At 43.5% G+C, this 22,217-nt stretch overlaps 1 protein-coding gene across 2 annotated transcripts; it reads right to left on the bottom strand.

The window, feature by feature from the left end:
• Window positions 1-4,143: 4,143 nt before the first annotated feature.
• On the bottom strand, window positions 4,144-21,379 carry LOC147318646 (sulfotransferase 2B1-like). 2 transcript variants are annotated; one of them, XM_086310692.1, is made up of 6 exons: window positions 21,189-21,379; window positions 15,621-15,829; window positions 15,405-15,531; window positions 15,196-15,290; window positions 6,206-6,386; window positions 4,147-6,015 (listed from the first exon to the last, which is right to left on the bottom strand). In XM_086310692.1, exons 1-6 carry the CDS (start codon window positions 21,328-21,330, stop codon window positions 5,900-5,902), a joined length of 870 nt encoding a protein of 289 aa, XP_086166818.1. In that variant the 5' UTR covers window positions 21,331-21,379; the 3' UTR covers window positions 4,147-5,899. The 2 variants fall into 2 exon arrangements, with proteins under 2 accessions (XP_086166817.1, XP_086166818.1); XM_086310691.1 differs by having other exon boundaries at window positions 4,144-6,015; window positions 15,196-15,531.
• Between the last annotated feature and the right edge of the window lie 838 nt (window positions 21,380-22,217).

The raw sequence follows: 22,217 nt of genomic DNA, 5'->3' as shown, positions 1-22,217 counted from the left end.
CGTATAGACCCATCCTTCTTTACTACAAGGACGATGGGGCTACACCAAGCACTGTGTGATTCTTCTATTACTCCCAGCCTCAGCATTTCCCTCAATTCCCGGAAAACAATTTGCCTTCTATGTTCCGGCAGCCTGTAGGGCCGTGAACGCACCGTCACGCCAGGCCGCGTCTCAAAATGGTGCTCTATGAGAGAAGTACGGCCGGGCAAGGGGGAGAACACGTCGGCAAAGCGCTGTTGCAATGCAGCAACATCCGCCCTCTGGGCCTGTGTGAGATGGTCACTGCAATGGAGGGAGGCGGGGATGCTAGACTTTGGCGCCTCCGGCCCCAACTCATCTCTCCCTCTTACCAAGCTCACTAGAGAAGCGGTCTCCGCCTCCCTCCAGGCTTTGAGGAGGTTGAGGTGGTAAATCTGCGTGGCCCCGCCCCTGTCCGACCGTACCACTTCATAATCAACGTCCCCCACTCGCTGTGTGACCACGAAGGGTCCTTGCCACTTGGCGAGTAATTTAGAGCTGGAAGAAGGAAGTAACACAAGCACCTTATCTCCCGGTGAAAATTGCCTGAGTCTAGCCCCTCTGTCATACAGGCGTCGCTGCCGCTGCTGGGCCTGGAGCAAATTCTCCCGCGAGAGCCTCCCCAGTGTGTGCAGCTTTGCTCGCAGGTCCAGCACGTACTGAATTTCACTTTTCGCAGGGCTCGGACCTTCCTCCCAGTTTTCCTTAATCAGGTCGAGCACCCCCCGCGGCTTCCTGCCGTATAACAGCTCGAAGGGAGAAAATCCCGTGGAGGCCTGGGGCACCTCCCGCACTGCAAACAACAGAGGGTCTAACCAGCGATCCCAATTGCGTTCATCCTCGCGAATGAACTTACGAATCATGGATTTTAAAGTCTTATTCAGCCTCTCCACCAACCCATCAGTCTGAGGGTGGTAGACGCTGGTCCGAATAGATTTAATACCCAGTAATTCGTACAGTTCCCGCAATGTGCGCGACATGAACGACGTGCCCTGGTCAGTCAGTATTTCTTTCGGAATACCGACTCGGGAGATGACCTGAAACAGTGCCTGCGCCACGCTCTTCGCTGAAATGGTGCGTAGCGGCACTGCTTCCGGGTACCGCGTTGCGTAGTCCACCAGGACCAGCACAAAGCGATAGCCGCGTGCACTCCGGTGCAATGGCCCGATGAGATCCATGCCAATACGCTCAAACGGGATCTCCATCAGCGGTAATGGGCGCAACGGCGCCTTTGGCACGGCCGGCTGGTTAACCAGCTGGCATTCGGGGCACGACGCACACCAGCGGCGCACGTCGGCCCAAATGCCCGGCCAATAGAATCGGGCCATTATGCGCTCCAGAGTTTTCTCGCCACCCAAGTGCCCTGCCATGGGGTTCGAATGAGCCGCCTGGAAAATCATTTCCCGGCGGCTTTGCGGCACCAATAACTGTGTGCGGATTTCATTAGTGTGAGTGTCACGGCTCACTCTATAAAGCCGATCGTTCCGCAATTGGAAATGAGGGTACGTTCGCGCAGCGTCGGGGCGCACCGAGCGACCATCAATATCCATCACTTGGTCATAGGCTGAGCGTAGGGTGTCGTCCCGAGACTGCTCTAGTGGAAAATCTTCCGTGGGGTACACAACGGGAGGCGGCGGGGCTTCCGTGGAAGTCCCCGCCTCCTCCTCCCCCCCAGAGTCAGCGTCGGTCGACCCCGCGTCACCGCCGAGCGCCGCGCAAACGTCACACGAATTTACAGACCGCGATCGCATCCCCGCGTACTGCCCCAGTAAGCTGTGGAACCCCGGCCAATTCGTACCCAAAATAAGGGGATGCGACAGGCGCGGGCTAACCGCCGCCTTCACTCTATGCGTTTTGCCCCTGAATTTCAGCAACAGTGACACTACTGGGTACTTGTGAATATCCCCGTGCACACATTTAACCTCCACCCAGTCAGCCTCCAACAATGCCCCGGGGCGAACCAAACTTTGGTGGACCAGAGTCTGCGTGCAGCCCGTGTCCACCAAAGCATGGCGAATACCCCCTTGACACCTTACCGGCACGCGGTACGTCACTCCTGGACCGGGGGCGGGCGCTGGAGCGCCGGCAACGCGGAACACCTGCCCCACCTCCATGAGCGGACAGTCTCGGCGCAGGTGCCCCGGCCGCCCACACTTCCAACAGTCCGGCCCCGGCGTCTGTGCGGCTCCCCGTGGCTCCGGGGCAACCTCGGCGGCCGCCGGGGTTCCGGCGGGAAGCAGCGGCCGGAACGGGCTCCTGGGGCTCCACCCTGCTGCCTGCTCCGTTCCCGCAGGGCCGCCGCCTCTCCTCTGCGACGCCGCCGCCGGTGGCCTGGGCGGCGGAACACGGGCGCCCCGCCGCGGCTCCTCACGGCCCGGTACCGGGTCGGCCGCCAGATGGTCCTCTGCCAGCGTCACCGCCGCCGTCAAATCCGCCGGGCGGTGGCAGCGAACCCAACGAGCCGTCGCCTCGGGCAGGCCTCCCACGAACTGCTCGAGGACGACCATGGTCAGCATCCGCGTCTCCCCAGCCGAGGGGCCCGGTCGCAGCCACCTCGCTGCCGCATCCTCCAGCTGCCGAGCCCAGGCAAACGGCCGCTCCCCCCCCGACATCCTGCTGGCCCAGAACTGACGGCGGTAATCCTCCGGGGAGAGCCCCAAACGATCCAGCACCGCCCGGCACACGTCCTCGAACACCCCCCGCGAGCCGGGGGGCAGGCTCAGCGCCGCCGTCTGGGCCTCACCCGACAGAAGCGGCAGCAGCCGGGCGGCCCACTCCTCCTCCGGCCACCGACAGGCCACCGCCGTGGCCTGGAAAGCCTCGATGAAAACCAGCGGGTCCTCCCCATCCCGCATCCGGTGCAACGTCACCGACAGCGGAGGGGCGGGAGCCGGCGCGGCCGCATTCCCCAGCAGCTGCCCCAGAGCCGCGGTCTGCTGCTCCGATTGCAGGCGAAGCAACGCCAACTGTTGGTCCTGCGTGGCCGCCTGACGAGCCGCCATCGCCGCCATGTCCACCATCATCTGGCCCAAGATCTGCAGCGGCTGGGCGGGCGGTGGGGCGGGCGGCGGCGCCGCCGGGGGAGCAGGGGGAGCCGGCAGGGGACCGGACATCACGCGTGGGTTTCGGCACCAGTGTAACGGTGGACCCAAGAAATACCAGTGCAGAACTTTTTATTAAACTCGGGGTTGTACGTGGACACATATACTCCGCGCTCTCTTTCTCTGCTGTCACCTCCGTCTCCGTCTGTCACTGCCAACATATAAAGAGACACAATCACTGTCAGATCCCAGCACACCTGTTCACCCCGCCCCTGCGCCGCCCCGGGAGCTCACTGCGTCACGCCTCCTCTGCAGCTGGCCAAGGACCACACCCACGCCACAATCCCAAAGACAGAATTCCTAAACACAAACTTAATAAGGTAGTATATGCAGTGTTGGGAAGGTTACTTTTAAAATGTATTCCACTACAGATTACAGAATACATGCCCCAAAATGTATTTTGTAACGTATTCCGTTACGTTACTCAATGAGAGTAACGTATTCTGAATACTTTGGATTACTTAATATATTATCATGCTTTTTACAACTGCATGAATGTACTGTTGCTGTGTGATTTATTACCATTACTGAAAGCCCACGGCTGATTTGGTGCAACATTTGTTGGATATGGTTCATTTAAGACAGACAATTGCTTTAGTCTACCCAATGTCCTGTGTGGGCTTCCAACCCCTGTGGTCTGACATGTAGGAATGTGTTTGCATTTGTCTCCAAGATACAGTTCATCATAAAATGTTGCTGTAAGCACACCTGTATATGCTAGCAGCTTCAAATCTGCATAGCTGTTGCATTTTAAGTTGAATATGCTTGCAAATAACTTTTCTCCAAAACATAAAAAGGCAAGGCATTTTCAAGCTTTGACTTGCTCCATAAAGTTAGCAAAGCATTTTTATATCTAGTATCCTAGCTTTTTTTTCAGTCTACCATTGCAACATCCCAGAAGGATCAACTTGTGTGAGCTCGCCTGCTGACTAAAAGCTCCAGCTCTGTAATATATAAGTGGTGATTAGAGCACATTGAGTCACTATGTACACATAATGTACAGGCTTGAAAATCAGATTAGAGGAATGCAGAGTGGCTAAAGTAGCTTGATTCATTATGAGAGAAAAAAAGCAACCCCGTTACAGATATAGGGGAATGGAGCTTTATTTGTAGGCCTTATTTTTACAAAATCCAACAGAAATGTGTCTTTTCAAAGATTCATCCATCATTCTTGTTATTACAGCTACAGCTGAAATAAAAACAAGCCTGTGTGTCTATCATACGTCCGGAGAACAATATGATGTTTAGCATTTAAAATTTGACTACTATTTCATCAAAACTATAAAAGAAGTAAATAAGACAACAAGTTACTGTTAATGACTTTATTGATCTTCTTGTTAAAATTCTCAACAACAAATTAAATACAACATTACATCCATGTTAATTAAGATTGCAGTATCATAACTTTGTATTAGCAGAAACATGTGGACTGTGCCGTGAATGTGCTATGCTCAGTAACTTTAAAAATTGTACCAGTTAAATGTCAAATACATGCAGATCCAGAATATGGAGGTCCTAGATGGCAAAAGTTAATCATATACAAGGTTAACATGCAATAAGTATTACACACTAAAAAACAATATATATTAACCCTTTAAAGCCGGTCGGAGCGGGCACGCTCCGTTTTACATAACTATTTTTAAATCCCGGTAGCACTGCAACCACGTAAGCTAGCGCAATAATTTTTTTTGCATATGAAACCGGAGGAGTTGTACTTACATCTTATTCCATCAGCTTGCCCTAGGTCACAGTTTCCTTCTACATATAGCTTTGCAAAAACTGCATAAAAAGCACTTGTAGCAACAAAAACATAATATTACAGAAACACGCTTTGCCAATCCGATCAGCTGTTTGTAACACTTCCTACATCCATCAGCGCGAACTATCGCATGTCCGTCATGACCTGTTCGAAACCGGAAGTGACGTCATTTTGCGGCAATTTAGTTTTTTACCACTAGTTCATGGCACTAGTTTATGGGCTCAAATTGTGGTTATAAATATTTTAAAATATTTATTATAAATATTTTACAAGTACGAATATTTTGTAAATCAGACAGCATAGTTGTGAACTGAGTTTTGTAACCTGTAAACCAAATATCTGAAAATTTTATGTTTGTGCATCTATGGAAGAGAATTTGTGTCAATGTAAAAGAGATTTGTATTTGTAAAAAAATATTTACACATTACAAATTTGTTTTTTAAGGTCTGGTTACAGATGCAAAGCAAAAAACTATATATTAAACTTAAAAATTTTGACCAAATTCTTCTTCCTTTCAGCTGATTGGTCAATGTCAGGTCAATCACAAATTTAACAATCCAATCAGAGACAGATGGGTTGGGCTGTCGAAGGGGTGCTTTGCTGAGCTGCAGGTCCTGGAAGGGTAATATAGTTTGAAGCTGGAGGATTTCCATATGAATATTCATTATAAGCTAGGTCCCTTAACTTCCGGTAGCTGTTGAAAGGATAAAGCTGTGATATACCAGAAATCCCATTATTACTTTAGTATTACCTAACGCAAAGTCAGGGCTGACCTGGGACCTGTGAGTCACACTGCGGAGCATAAAGGCCCTTTCACAACGGCATGCGCTGCACTCACCGCTAAATCAGAGCGAAGGATCCAAAATTTGTTGTGCTGGTCGATGCACTCTTTTGTTTTTTTGGGGCAGCTCTATGTATACTAGATGTGCCTCCTATAAGAAATATAACATTACTCGCGATATAGGTCTCGATTTTGTCTTTACCACTCCTGATCTCTCCATCTCACTATTTCAGATGGTGGTCAATCCAAGCTCCATGGCAGAGAGAAGCTCTCACCTTCCAGCTCTTTGGAAATCACAGAGGTGAATCGGGTCAGTTGCTCTGAGCTGAAGTGGTTTTTCCAGTCTCCAGCAATGCCTGACAACAAAAACACGCATGCAAAGAGTCACATAAACATAAAAACACCTGATGAGAACAGAAATTGACCATGGAAGAAACTCTGAAAAGACATCTTTGATAACAAACGCGTCCAAGTTGGTGTGTTGTGTTCAATATCACTAATTTTTCAACCCAGTCAGATGTGTCATAATGGGATATGGAAACTCACCTTTTCTTAGGAAAGGAGATTTGTCATGATCCATGTACACCTTGGGGATCAGACTGAAGTTGGACATGTTGTTGTTCTGCATGCTCTTGAAAGAACAATGCTCTGCTACCTTCTGAATTACTTCTTCAGTCAGATTGCAGCCCAGGAAATCAGAAATACGCCTGAGAGCCGCAGGCAGGTCCTGGAAGAAACACGCTCGTTATATAATGTGAAACAGTCAGTGTTTTTTTAAATTTGGCTTTTATTGAAAACTTATTCTAAAGTCATTTCATGAGCAAACTTTGAAAGGTCAGGGGTTTGAATAGTTTAAGTCACAATTTCAAGTTTTGGCAAGACATAAGTCTGGGTTTGTTTTGCTCAAAGTGACAAATGTGGAGGGTGCACTCCAATGTTCCCTCTAATTTTTCATGTGTCTGAGTGAACACACAAACTCCCTGCGCGGTCCCTTGGACCACTGTGAGCAACATTAGAAGTGTGCACTGTGGTCACGCCAACATCGAATCCATCCAAGTTACATGGTTTATTAAAATAATCAAATTAAAGCATTTATGTTAGACTACTTTTAATTAACTGCTTCAGCACGCTGACAATGAAAATTTGAAAAAAAAAAAAAATCTTGTTCATGACCTGTTTAGTATGTTAACACTATTGGAAGTGAAAATAACTCTAACTCCAATTTTGAAAACACAACTTTCTTTCTTTTTTAAATAAAGCTCTGACTTGAATTATGAGTATGAGTCTGTGGTCTGGGAGAGAGTCCTGTAATTCTCTGTTTGCAAAATACAGTATATAATGACCAATGTTGGGCAATTAATTATATAGTTACTTCTTCAAAAAAGTAACTGAGTTTTGCAAACAACGGAGTTTTTTGCAGCTGTTTACCTAAAAATGTAGCCAAGGCATTTTTTAAAATAAATATTTCAAACTATTTACAGAACAATCAGCTGTTCTGCATCAAATTTGATGCCACACAAATTATTTGTGTCACTCCAAAAAATTATTTCTGTCCACTATGAGATAAAGGAGAACAACAGCCTGATACCTGCCTGACAACAGGAGATGTATCACTCCTGTAACACCTGTAACATTCAGTAGTCGCCTCATTGTTCTGACACACACAACAAAACTATTGACTACACTACACACTAACTATACAAGACAACACGCTAACTACACAAGATTTGTGCTAAACGTCGCAAATCACTCACCTGGCAAAACACTGCGGTCACTCCTAAAACTTCCCCCCTTCCTAAACAATAAATGCCATGTTGCCATATCATTTTTGATTGGTCAACATGGTATATTTTTCGACCAATAGGAAAGGGTGGGGGTTTTTTTGGTTTTGTTTTTGCTCACAGGCTTTCGAGCGTTTTCCTTATAAAACACAGTTTTTACCGTTTCTTCCCGCAGTAAATATAAACAACGATAGTATTCAGGAAGAAAACCAAACATTGCATATCTTTTTATCATAACTCTGGTTTTAGGTGGCCTATCAACACAATTTAAAAACTGGTATAAAGTCCACACTTTTTCCATCAATTGTTTCGTCTGTCCTGCTCACATCTCCAATGGTTGTACACGTTGTCATTAATGTGGCTTCACTCCACATAAGCCACGCCGCTTTGCTAGCTAAAACACCGGTGTCGGCACATAAGGACGCTGTCATAGCCTGTCAACCACATTGATTAGCTGCGAATGTAAATGGCATTATTGGCTGGACTATGGAATATGGTGGCATCGTTCTAATCCCATACAGGAGCAGCCAGTCACTCACTGACTAACACTGCAAAACAGAATTGTTAAAGTTTTAATTTTAATTTCAATTCAGGTTAGATTTTTTTTTGTGCACAACACAGATTTTCTGTGCGCAGAGACCGTGCCAGCAGTGCGCAATTGTGCATGTGCGCAGCTTAGAGGGAACATTGGTGCACTCGGGCCTTTAGGTGGAGCATCAAAATATGTGGGAAATTGTGTCTCAAAACTAGGGATGGGAATTTAAACATGTAAAATAATTTATTAATATAATTTAAATAAAAAATAACGCATTTAATCACACTTTGCATTTCAAGCAAAGGGGAACTTTTGTCAATGCACAATTTCCTGGAATACCAACTACACTAATGCACACATCAGATGTACAAAAAGGGAGAAGAAGAACGCGCATTGTTAGGACTGATCGGAGGCAAATTTCATTTCAAAAGACTACCTGACAGAAGCCTTGATAAAAGCATGGTTTTGTGCAAGCTGTCCAAAAAGGAGTTTCCGTACCACCGAAGCACCTCAACCTTACGATACCATCCAAATTCAAAACATGTTGCAGGAGGCACAGAACCTAGCACTGGCAGTGACAATAAAACATATGAACAGTCCAAATTTGATGAAATGACTGGCCCCAGAACCAAAATTAGTAAGCCAATATTGGACAAACTTACCAACTCTCGCATAAAAGGATTGCTCTGGACTGTAGACTACTATCAGTGGTAGAAGATAGGGGGTTAGAAAATGTGCTACAGTTAGCATAAGGTGATCCAACTTTCAACTGCTGTGCCGAAAGACTATTTCAAGTAAAATTGAACAGCCTTATGATATTGAAAGGGAAGCAAAATGAGATGCATTACAGACACCCCTGCTAATATGGAGGAACTACACCAGGAGCAAACAAGACTGGAGCAACAGAAAGAGCCACTCACACAGGATGTTACTACACAGTCAAATGATGGTGTAAACCATGATGTTGAAGAGCAGCAGTAAGGTGACTCCTGTGCGGATGGCGAATTCAGTCGACTGCTTGTTTCGGATGCGAATTTGGCTCAATGATCCGTTCTAATTTTCCTGTAGGAGCTTAATTACTTTCGGTGGGATGTGCTCAGTCTCCAGTGTCATCCAAAGTGTTGCCCAATCGATGCAGTCGAATGTAGGCTGAAAGTCAATAAAGATGATGACCGTCCGTTTCCCACATAAAATTTGCTCCTCACCTGGCAAATACTGAACATCTGGTCACAGGACCCGCGGTGAGATCTGAAGCCGGCTTGCTCTTTGCGGTTCGTTTGTTCGCGATGTTTCTGCAGGCATGATTGAATTACTTTCATGAAGACTTTTCCACTGATCAAGAGCAGACTGATGCCGCATTCGTTTTGGCATTCTCGGTTGTTGCCTTTCTTGAAGATTGGGATAATGATGGCCTTCTCCCATGTTCTTGGAATCGTCTCTGTGCGCCACATTTTTTTGCGGAAGAAGGTGCACTTGTTGGAGAAGAACATCACCGCCAGCCTTGATCGATTCCGCTGTAATTGCATCCACACCAAGCGCTTTTCCATTTTTCAAAGTCCCAATGGCTGTCTTCACCTTTGCCAGGGTTGACTCATCATCGGACCATCAGGGTCTCTGGTGCTTCGATGGGTGGCGGCTCTGCTGGTGGTCCTTGTGGCTCCGTCCAGCACTGTAACCGCTCAGTTGATGATCATACAAAGGTGCCATCAGCCTTTCAGATGTTGTCATTTGTTGATTTGGTTTTTCTACTCAGGCATCAGAGCATTCGATAAATGGTGTGGCACTCATGCTTTGAGGCCACTTCCTCCAAGTCAGCCACTACTTGGTTCCAGTAAGCCTCGCGTTCTTCCTTCAATCGGCGTCAGACGTCCTTGTTGAGCTGACGATATCGTTTAAAGTCGACCAGCTTCACATATTTCGCTTCATCTACCATATCGAGACATTCGTCGGATATCTACGGCTGTGTTCGGCAGCGTGTGGGATGGCACAGGTCTTTGGCGCTTTCCATGATGACGTCCAAAACTTGTTGCTCTTTGACGTTGACATCTTCGGATGGCACCAATGCAGCAAAATGGCTGGATAATGCTATTTGAAATTCTGCCTTGTAAGCGGGATCTGACAGGCATTTCCAGTTGGGCTTTGCCAATGGGTGCGATTTGCATTTGGCTCTTTGTAGTAGAAGATTTATCACGGAAACAGGAGTCAATCAGGATGTAATCCAACATCGCTGAGTCATCACCGGTTGGATTTTGCCATGTGAGTTGATGTTTCTTTGGATGTTAAAATTGGGTGTTTTTCCGATGATGAAGTTGTTGGTGTTGGCGAAGGACAAGAGGCGCAAACCGTTGTTGTTCATTACACCATGTCCAAAATGACCCGACCCCGTGCTCTCCCACCCAGTCCGATTGAATCCAACGTGTGTTGTAGTTGGTTATAGAAATTGTTCTTGGCCGGGTCTGGATTTGTCTCGGTTGGTGTGTAGATGGTAATGAGGTGGGTTTTGATGCTACCGTTGATGGTGAGCACTACAAGGCGATTGGAGATTGGCTGGAATGAGACAACACTCTTGACTGTGCGACGGGCAACCATGAAGCCAACTCCTGCTTTTTGTTTTTCTCCACCCGAGTAGTAGAGTGCCATCTGGTCATCGTTGAGTGATGGTTTGACGACCGTCTGCCCTGATCCTGTGAGTCATAATTTGGATAAAGCTCTGATGTCGATTTTGCAGTTCAGTAGTTCTGGCAATGATTTCAAATTTGTATTTCCACTTTCGGTGTGATGATGTTTCGGTTCCTTCGGCCAGTAGCCCACTTCTCACCAGCATCCTTGTTCCCCAATACTGGCGCATCGGCTGCCCCGGATGCGGTAGCATTAAACAAAGAATTTAGGACATTATTTTCTTGAACTGTCTACTACAGGTTTGTGACTGAGCTTCTTGGAGGTGAGCCATATGTCTTATATTCCGTGGTTTTACCTGCTTTCTGCCACCTGCGTCACACCATGGAGGTCTCCAATGATAACTCAAACTACATGGTGAAATTTAAGACTGCCTTCACAAAGGACCTATCCCAGCGTGTAGCTACACTCAACCATCAGTGGCTCAAGATAGCTACTGTGCTTGACCCACGCTTTAAGGATTTAAAGCATCTTGCAAGCGGAGAGCGAGAAGAGTTTTGGACCAGCCTTGAAGCCCTGCTGCAGGAATAGCGTAAAGATGCCACCACAAAGGAGGCAGCAAAGACAATGGGCCTCCTCCTCTCTTCTTTGTCTTCAGACTCTGATTGAGATGAGGATGCCCTGTGCAACAGGGCTCTGAGTTTGTACAGAGCAGAATCCATCATCAGCGAGACAGACTCCCCGCTGCAGTGGTGGTCCAGTTGAGCAGAGACCCACCCACAGCTGTCTGGCCTGGCCTGGAAGCGATGATGATGATGGTTATGCATTTACCTGTCACTTGCAATGTTTCATGTACATGTTACCTGCAGTGAAATGGGTCCCCTTCTAACTATATACACTGCAAAAACATCACATTGGGAAGACAGGTCAGAGAGCTGTCTTCCCAAAGGATGATAAGAAAAACAATGAAATGCACAATACATGAGGGGAGAGGAGGAGAAAAGCAGACTGAGCTCCTGAGAGGAGAGCAGTTTGAGAACAGAAAAAAACACCTCAGCACAAAGCACATGAATCTTCATACCTTACAAGATAAAAACAGATAAAAGCACAGTTACTTTGTCTAAGTAACTGGTTAAAAGACACAGACAGTATGGAGTACGTAGGTATTGTGAGTCCAATGGGTTTGTTATTTTTTGCACTAAAATAGTCGATGATCACACTGTTTTAGCGGAATGTACAAAATAATTTTGGCTAAGGTTACTCACAGTTTAAAGGTGAAACTGGTCAAATAACCTTTTATATTTCTGCTTTATTTTTTTAAGAAGAAAAACTGCACGTTATGTTGAAATTTTTATCATTATTATTGAAAGACAATACCATTTTGAAAATGTACTTATAACAGTATTTTATTTTAAAGTCTGCCCAATTTTGGCCAGAGATATTATTTTTGCTTCTCTGTTTTGAATTGAAATGCAGTTTAATTTTTTTTTTCCCCCCAGAAATTAAGAGCTTGAGTTTACAATTTTCATGACCATGTCTATTATTTATTCTGTCGCCCACTAAAACCCTTTTAAATCAAAAAAAACATTTACGCTTTGAGGCACATTTGCTTGTGCGATTAAATGTGATTAATCAAGATTAATTCATTAATTACAAAACCTCTAGTTAATTAGATTAACTTTCTTTTAATTGAGTCCCACCCCTACTCAAAACACAATATAGATGTAGGTAAGTAACAATTTTTAAAAACACAGTTGTCAGCTTGGTCGAGTGGCCATGGAAGCAGACATCCAACATAAGAACCAAAGAGTCTTTGACTGAATGGAATAGATGGGTTTAAATAACCTCACAGCATATTCCATTCTGCAGGTTTCACTCAGGACTATAGATGATACAAAAGAAATTGCATTGTAACACAGAAATATTTATAAAAATACACTATTTACAAACATTTCCAACTTAGGCCACATTTAAAATAATAACCAACAATAATCCTATTATAAATATGAATGAATGAATAAATAAATTCCCATACCCTATACTCGTGCCTTACTCTCCTCCCGGAACAAATAAATTGTTTGCGGGTCCTGGGGCCAGTGTTGGGGAGTAACGGAATACATGTACCGCCGTTACGTATTTAAAATACAAAATATGAGTAAATGTATTCCGTTACAGTTACCGTTTAAAAAGGTGGTATTTAGAATACAGTTACTTTGTTGAAATAAATGGATTACACGGCGGTACTTCCCTGTTTCATATTGTGGCGGGTCAGGACTGTTTGGGTTTTGTTTGACAGCTATGTTCTGTTGTTCCAGGCGGCAGCGTTACGGTTGCCATGGTGACGCGCTCTCTCTGCGACTGTGTGTTTCCTGGGTTAGAGAGCGCTTTTTTGTTGTTGTTGTTCTCGTGCTAAGCTAATTGGCCTAAAGAATGTAGCCTTATGGCAGTGTAGTCCGTGCTGCAGGGAGAATGGACTGCCATACCTGTTATGTGTCTGTGAGCGAAGGAGGGAGAAAAATGTGAGTGGAAAAGTACGAGCTTTCACAGAGCAGAAACAATAATAACCACTGCAGCCAAGAAGAGTGCCTGACGAGCCCAGTTGTAAGTAAGCTATTAAGACTCGAGTGTACACTGTGTTCGTGTTTTCCTCCGAAACAATAAGTTCCATTGGAGCAGCCTTTCAACGCTTCTCTCTGTCTCTATTTTTCGGCTACGAGCCCGACTCGGAACCGACGTATTAGCCAGAGGTCCCTTTACTACGGTTCGGAGCCACGGACCTTCAGTAATAGTAATAAATCACACAGCAACAGTACATTCATGCAGTTGTAAAAAGCATGATAATATATTAAGTAATCCAAAGTATTCAGAATACATTACTCTCATTGAGTAACGTAACGGAATACATTACAAAATACATTTTGGGGCATGTATTCTGTAATCTGTAGTGGAATACATTTTAAAAGTAACCTTCCCAACACTGCCTGGGGCACAATCTTCCCCGATCATAACATTGCAACCAGGAAGCAGCAGAGGTGAGTAAAAGGCTGAAAAAACTATTTCTTTCTATGATGTTCTAGCTGACTACTATGATTTATGTTTGCAAAAATTCATGTTATTTAACCAACAGATTTGTATATTGTAGAGCTGGGCGATAGAACGATAACGATATGTATTGCGAAATAACTTTTTCTCGATAGAAAAATTAAACTATTGCGATAGGCCTCACCGCTCTTGTCCTCTTAAAAAAACACAAAAAAAAAAACCAGCCAATCCAAATTAAGTAGCGCAGAGCCGAACCAATCGCAGCCGCAGCGTCACGTCACGTGACTTGTTACGTACAGCACAAGTGCCAAGCCGCACATGTGTATTTGTTTTGGGAAGCAGCCAGCCGGCGTGCCGCCCGGGTAACGGAGGAAATGAGTGTGCTGACTAGAGAAAAATCAACCGAGAGCGTGACCGAAGAGAAAACAGATGATGGTTCCAATGCCGGAGAGATTGTCGAACGGAAGAACCATAGAAGTTCCGTAGTGTGAAGGTATTTCGGCTATTTCAAGTCTGACAAAAAACAGAGTAGCGCGCACTGTAAATTGTGCCAAAAGCAAGTCTGGAAATGCAATAAAGCGCTGCATGCTCAATCTCTGACTGGAAGCACTAATTCGTCATTCGGCTTTTGTCAGACTAAAGTAACTGTTAAAACTGTTTGAAAAGCTAAGCTATACAACAAGGAGAGATTGAGAATTTCCTTTTAGTTCTCAGTTTATTTGATATTGACAAAAGTTAGTCAATTTTGTTTGTTCTTCTGTAAAACAAACTAAGATTTATTTTTAGAATTAATATTTTGTTTCTAAGTGGAATTGACAATTTAGTCTGTTTCGTTTGTTCTATTTTGAAACTTAAACGCTTTAGCGGCTGCCTTTTGTGTAGTTTGCAATATTTGCCTTTATTTATCTGAAAAAGTCTCATGTTCCTTTAGTACATCTACCCTGTTGAACTTATTATGGGAAATAAATATTTAAATCAAAACAAGCTGCTGATTATTTCACATTTTACTTGTGAGCAACGGCACATTTAAATCTAACAAATATAGTTATTTGGCTTATATCGTGATAGATATCGTTATTGCCTGAAATGAAAAAAACATATCGTGATATGAAAAAATCTCATATCGCCCAGCTCTAGTATATTGATATAGATCGCTTTCTTTACTTGTATATTGTAGGCGAATGCCGTAGTGACGAGGTGCAGGCTGAAGTTGAGCAAGACAACCGCACCCACAAATACACACACAGCTAACAACAGCTGCTCATGTAATTCAGCTGATGACCTGATAATGAATAAAAGTTTCAACAGTCCTCCAATTACTTTCTGTTTACTTCAATGCAGAATATGACAATTGAAAATATAACAAGAGAAAGTGTGAGTTAAAATATTTATTCTGTGCAGGTAATGGCAGCTCTCTGTTACACCTGTCTCTCATAGTGTGCACGCACACACTAACAATGCGGTGCACTATGAGACACTGTGTCTGGTAGTTTAGTCAAGAAAAAAAAAAAAACCTCACATGAAATACTTTCCTTTCAGTGAAAACATTGGAAGTGTTTTACCTGAGCTATTTCTTCATATGTAATGTACATTATTCTGTCTCCCAGTTCACTGTTTCTCCAACTCTTCATGTGGTCTGTCCATTTTCCAAACATCACTGCAAATGAAGCAGACATTGGCTGACCAGTTACAGATCCAACCACTATTGTGATAGAACTTGCAAATATTGATTTTCTTGCATGTCTCCTCTTGTGCATATGTGATCTCTGACCTTTGCCCTCAAGAAATTTATCCATGAACTCATCAAAGGTTCCTGGATCCTCAAGGAAGCCAGCCATCTGGTGGAAGTAGTATGAAGACACCATGATGTCCTTTGGGTTCCTCATGACGTAGATCACCTACAGCAGAAAGAGTGCAAAAACATACGTGTGTGTAAAGTCTCTTACACAATCAGGAACACATTGGGAATATCACACAGAGTCATTACCTTTGCTTTGGAGGTACAGAAGGAAGGGGGCATGAGGTTGTAGGGAAAATGTGAGACCAGTGCCCGTGGAGATGCCAGCTTATCCACCACCCGTGCCAGTTGTTTCTCTTCCAGCCATGGGACTCTCTCCCAGTTAGGAATGGTATGGATGGGGGTCAGATCCCCCCCATTCAGCACCAGTGGGAGGATCTCCTGCATCCAGATTGTACCTGAAGAAATAGCAATAAAAAAATAAATGAGTATGAGCTACAGGGCCCTATTTCAGGAAGCCGGTTTAGTGCAAACTCTGAGTAAGTATACCCTGAGTTAACGAAAACTCTGGGTTTTCGGTTTCACAAAGCGAGTTTAGATTAATTCTGAGCAGTGTTGGGACTAACGCGTTATTAAGTAACGCGTTACAGTAACTACGTTATTATTGTGGTAACGAGCACGGTAACTAGTTATTATGCCAAAATCACGCGTTAGTCGTTACTGGGATTTAAATAGGCTCGTTACTCGTTACTTCGTGTGGTGGCTATGGAGCTTCCACAGATTCAGTAACATTAGCAAGTGGTGGAGGGCAGCAGGTGGAGGTTGGAAAGAGGACGCAGAAGGAAAAGAGACCCGAGGCGGCCGCCGGTCCAAGTGTGAACTGAACTTCAGGTAAGAAGTTATGACCTGCAGTCTCTCTGGGTCAGATATGACCCAAGTTTAGGTGGAGTTTATTTTCGTTATTCTGACTTTTTCCATACTGCGTGCTAGCTAGCATGACGGAGTTTCTATACAGCTGGGTGGTGCTATGAAGTTAATGATGTTGAACCTTATTTTGTTCATAAGTTATTAGAGTTGCCAACCGTCCCGTCTGGTATTCAGAGAAAATATTAGGCGTTTCTTATTGAGGTGAAAAGGAACAGTTTGTCCCGTAATTCAGCTACAATGAAAAAGGCACAAAGCTGGAGTTATTCTGTGTCTTTACGCTGCACAGCTGCCTCTTCTTCTCTCATTCTCCCCCCTCCCTCCCTCTCCCGTTTCTACTTCAATCATGAAACTGATCAATGATCAGCTGATCGGCTTTTCTCTCTTGTTTGTTTATCGCTCACTTTGCGCCGAAAGAGGAAACCAGCGGATGTCGCGCTAAACAACAGCAGCACGTTTAAGCTTGATCAGCTATTGTTAGAATTTATTTAATATTAATTTCTAATATCGGCTGATGTTTGCTGGAGCCACAGCTGTAAAGCTGCTGGTCATGATATCAGTTTGGTTATCTGGTGAGAGGGAAACATGAAGATGAAACCAGGAGATGTCCTTACTGAAGCATCAGAGCTGAACAGGTGATGGAGAAACAGGTTTACCTTTTAGGTGACATGAATGAGTTGAAGGGAAGTTATGAACTGTTTCTGAGAGACAAATAACCCCAGGATCCTTTTCTAAGTAGCTGACAGCTGGTAACTGTGCAGGGGTGGGTCTAGCAAAGTGTTGCCAGGGGGGCAGGTAGGGCATTAACAGGGAGAGGGGGGCACAAAGAAATACTTTTCTTTCTTATTCCCATTTAAAATGTCTAGCTTTTAAAAAATAATTATCTGAATCTTACAACAAACGATTGATAGATTGATGCATATATACCATCAAAACAGTGAACATCACTGTCACAACAGTGTTTATTTTCATTCAAAGGCTTTATGATTTTTCCTATAATGGTGGGCCAGTCTCTAGTCAAAATGCCCGGGCCAATTTTCTGTCCCAGTCCAGCCCTGTATGCAGCTCATCTGCAGTCTGGTGTTACCTACATCTTCGTATTCAGAAGGCAGAATTTCCGAGTTCTGAGTACAATCGAAAGCACCATGACTGCAGTTTTTGTGTTGGATGTAAAAGGCGCGCATGACGCTGTGACGTAGGCTAGAATCATGGCAGCAGTCAATGACGGTCCAGGCGTGGGATTTCTCTCGTGGAAATGTGCACATTATCTTTTCCTTTCTATTGGTAGGTGGCACAGTGCACTTGTGGCAAGTAAGCAAGCTAGAAGACTGGCAAAGTTATGGAAGAAACACATTAACAAGAGAATTCTGAGTAAAACCAAAGTTACTTTCCCTAGTAACTAGTTACTTTGAAAGTAACGAGTAACTTTAAGTAACTGAGTTACTTTTGAGAGAAGTAACTAGTAATGTAACTAAGTTACTATTTTAAAGTAACTTACCCAACACTGATTCTGAGTGAGTTACTATGACGACACACTCCGTGAAGCTAACCTGCCCCCTAGCAGGTTTACTTCAACTAACCCTGACCTTCTCCGCCTCTTTGTCAGAAACCTGACTGTAGGAAGTGTCAGACATGGCATGCCCCTTCCTTGAAGAGCCAGTAGATGTTGAAGCCCAAATTCTCCGCAGAGCTTTCCGCCGGGAGAGAGTGATTAGAGCGCGTTTGGACATTTTATCATTTCCTGATGATTTTCTGTGTGAACGTCACCGTTTTTCAGCACAATCTATAATTTATTTGAATAACATCCTCAGGCCTAATATTGCTCATGTGACACATCGCGGACATCCTCTCAGTTCTGTACATATTATTTGTATTGCACTTCGGTTTTTTGCAAACGGGAGCTTTCTGTATAATATTGGTGACGCTGAGCACGTTTCCAAGGCTACCGTCTGTCGGGCAGTCAGGAATGTTACAGTTGCACTGAAACGTCTCCTGTACTCGTTTGTGGTGTTCCCCGGTCATAGACCCACAAGATTTATCAAAGAGGGATGCCACAAAATTGCAGGTATCAGGATGAACGAAACTTAATTCATGATGTGGTGATACTTGAACTACTACTTAAATTTTACATTTATTCTCACGGTTCCCAGGTGTGATTGGCTGTATAGATGGCACTCACATTCCAATCATTGCTCCTTCAGTAAATGAAGGAGACTATGTGAACAGGAAGTCTTTCCACAGCATTAATGTACAGGTACATAGCTCCCTGTAGCATTTCAAACTAACAAATTATTTATTATAGTAATGGATGCTAATTTGTGTTCTCTGCACTGTGAAGATCATATGTGATGCTGCCAACATTATCACAAATATGGAAGCCAACTGCTCAGCCTCTGTGAGTGGTGGTGGTGGACGACCTCCACCTGTTTTTCGGGCCTCCGCTTTTTTTCTGTTGGCTATAACGGGTCACATTTGAGCATACAGAGTAAGCAAATATGTAATTGTAATGTGCTCAGATAATTTCAATAAGTGCTTACAGAGGGGAAATTAATGTAGCCTCTAACTGCAATTGATTTACATCGGACAAACAGACCAAGCACTATGGCTCATAATACAATTACACCTTACCTGTTTGGACTATATTTTTATATTTCATTTTTACTTGCTGCCAGGAACGTTTGGGGCCTGTTGGGTTGCACCTGCGCTCACGTCACATCACAAAATAAAATGTATAAAATATAAAATAAAATAAAATATAATAAAATAACGTGTTAAATGGGTGGAAATCCCTAGATCAATGTTTAAATTAACACTCACGCATTGACTCTGTCGGCTATGTTTTGCCATGCATGCTCCCTTACTTTTGCAGCTGAGGCTGTGTTACTTTTTTTCCGCAAAATTTGCATGTTATCGGCATATGCTGCCATCAGAATTTCGGCCTCAAGTGCTGTAAAATACATTGACCGCGCCTTCTTTCCCTCCGTCTCCATGGTGACTCGCTTAATCTGTGCTCCACTAATCAGGGCTTTATGTATCCTTGTGCGCGCGTTTAACTTGGGGTTAAAGCAACTCCGCGTTGATTGAACTAATTGTTATCAGCCTTTCTGAAACCGAATATTCCGAGTTGGACAGTTTGGGGTTACTCAACCCTGAGTATCGTTTTTCACTCTGAGTTTTCTAAACCGGCTTCCTGAAATAGGGCCCAGGTCTTCAAGTATAACTGCATAACGGGTTAACAGAAACAATAGTGGGAACCGGTGCTTAGTATCAGGAACGCTTATGAAAATCGGTCTTAGTAAATGTGAGCACAGTTTGTAACTGCTCTCCAATTAAAGATCCTGCACATCATACACACACATGACTGCCAGGTGCAGTGCTTTCCATCATCTCAACACACTCTTTTCACTTGTTGGTATATTTCATCTCTATCATTAACCACGCTAATCTGCTGGACATCCTTTCTACCTTGTCTTGACTAGCCAGTTGTTACAAGCCCCATTTTCTTTTCTTAGTGTGCAGCCTCACATACAACTCATTATAAACCATTTCCTTTCATAAGCGCTCTCTTTGCTGTATGACAAGCTCCCAGTACTCAGGTCTTTCTTCACTTTGGATACTTTTCTGTAGTTCTTCTTTTCACAACAAGTCTACTTGTTGTTTGGAAACTATCCAGAGGATACATTCTGCGCAGTTTTCCCAGACATCTGATAACCCTTGCCTTCTACCCAGAGCTATCTTAAATCCTCTCTGAACTCTGTGCAACATTCTTTGCTCTTCAACTTCAGCGACTCATCTGCCTAGCTACATTCTCACCTGCCACTACCTTGCAGACTCCCATTTCCTTCAAACTGCACATTTTATACACTTTTATACATCCCTCTATGTTCCTCCCTCTTCTTGAAGTACGTGTTCACCACAGCCATTTGCATCATTTTTCACAATATCATAACAGTTGACACACGGCTTTGGAGTGACTGGAAAAACTTTGCATAACTCTTGCATAGTGCACAGTATCTAGGCTTACTTAACCACATATATAGGTTTATGCAGTCTCTAGCCTTCAAAGGCAAACTGGTAATAGTAAACATTCAGGTTGAGCAGCAAACTGTTCAAGGACGGTGTTGTGCCAAAAAGTGATTGCCTGCCAAAAACTGATTTCCAATGTTTCCGTGTATTTTTTATGTGTAATATCTTTACGTATGTTCGTAAACAGACTTCGGTGAACAGGGTTTACAAAGGGGTTATATATAGAATTAAAAAATTATCTGTTTTTCAAGTATCTTTACAACTCTGTGTTATTGTACTTACATTATAACCAATTTGGTCGTTTATCCCCACTTAAAATATTTTTACAGAACTATTGTAATATTTGCTGCCATTTCTGTTGTCCTCTTGGCCAGCTTACTCTTACAAAAGACATTTTTAATGTTAATGACATTTTTTTAACTGCATAAATAAAGGTTAGGTAAAAGTCACTGCCAAAAACTGATTGCGGCTTCTACCTTCTTACACTAATGTTGTTTGTGGCTCAAGATGACTTTATGTCATCCATAAGGGATGCATTTGACATATGTTTCACATATTATAGGCCAACACTTATAGCAGTTTAAATACGAGCAATCAGTTTTTGGCAAATACCGGAAATCACTTTTTGGCAGAACAACTGTTGTACTGTACAACAATTGTTGTATTGTACAACAACGGCGTACAATTCACTCGCGAACCTCATTTATTTTCACCCTCACCCGCAGACTCTGCGTGCTCTGTCTGACACCACTTACACAGATAAATGCGCAGGTGCAGCGTCTATCATCAAATTCTACCATCACAAAGGTTTAGTCATCAGTTTTCTGTGAAGTAAAAGCCGCTTGAGTGTTTTACAGAAGCTCTCACCTGACTTCGGGTAGGTAACAGCCAGGACGTCGTCGTCTTCAAACTTGAATCCCTGAGCAAACTCCAAACTCTCATAAGAGTGAGTTTCCTTGGGCACAATCAGTCCGTGATAGTGCAGGTACATCTCCTCGGAAATCGACATTTTTCGAAGTATGCAGAGAAAGTGTAGCTGTCAGTAACCGTCGTACTTCCCCGCCACGTTCACGCACGGTGGGAAATCACAGAGGAGGCGAAAATGCAAATCAAACAGTAAATATTTACTTTCCTCGTGCCCAGTGCTTGATTCCTTAAACATCTCCAAAGTTATTTATTATGTTACTTATGACCTCAAAATTACTATTCAGACTAATAGCAATTAACTGTCCCACAATCATGTCGAATAAAGTAATAGCCAGATTTTACAGGGTAACGTGAAGGCAGCACGTGATTTTCTGTATGGCGCCTGATTTACAATTAGGTTTTGTTCGATACAGCAATATATATATGTATATATATATATATATATATATATATATATATATATATATATATATATATATATATATATATATATATATATTAATATCAGGTCAATACAGGGGCACTATTATGGGCAGAAATCTGTGCCATCAGAAACTGAATTTGAATAAGTTCAATTTGAATTTGAATTGCTCTGATTGAATCTGAATTGTAACTTGAATAAATGCTTTTGAAAAATGAATTTGAATTAGTCTAATTTGAAATTGAATTTATGGTTTGAAAATGATCATCACTAAATTGAAATTGAATTTTATATTTTGAAAATGAATTGATTTGCTTTGAAACTGCATTTTATCCTTTAAAAATTCAGCTCTCGAATAATTTCAGTTTCACTTCTCACTATTCAGTTTCAGTTCTACAATTCAATTTCAGTTCCAAAATTCAGTTTTTTGGAACTTACATCCGATTCCGGTTCAAGCGCAGATTAATAGAACTACGTTTTACTAGCGGACCGAAAGTGTTACTGACGGGAATCTACAGCGTCTTGAGCTGAATTAAGACTTCAGAAGT

Source organism: Aulonocara sp. 'chitande type north' Nkhata Bay, linkage group LG11, assembly GCF_057382095.1.
Source record: "Aulonocara sp. 'chitande type north' Nkhata Bay isolate Kocher_YH1m ecotype deep benthic linkage group LG11, A_spYH_male_GT1.1, whole genome shotgun sequence".
In the NCBI taxonomy this organism is placed as follows: Eukaryota; Metazoa; Chordata; class Actinopteri; order Cichliformes; family Cichlidae; genus Aulonocara; species Aulonocara sp. 'chitande type north' Nkhata Bay.
This window is presented reverse-complemented; position numbering and strand designations above follow the sequence as displayed.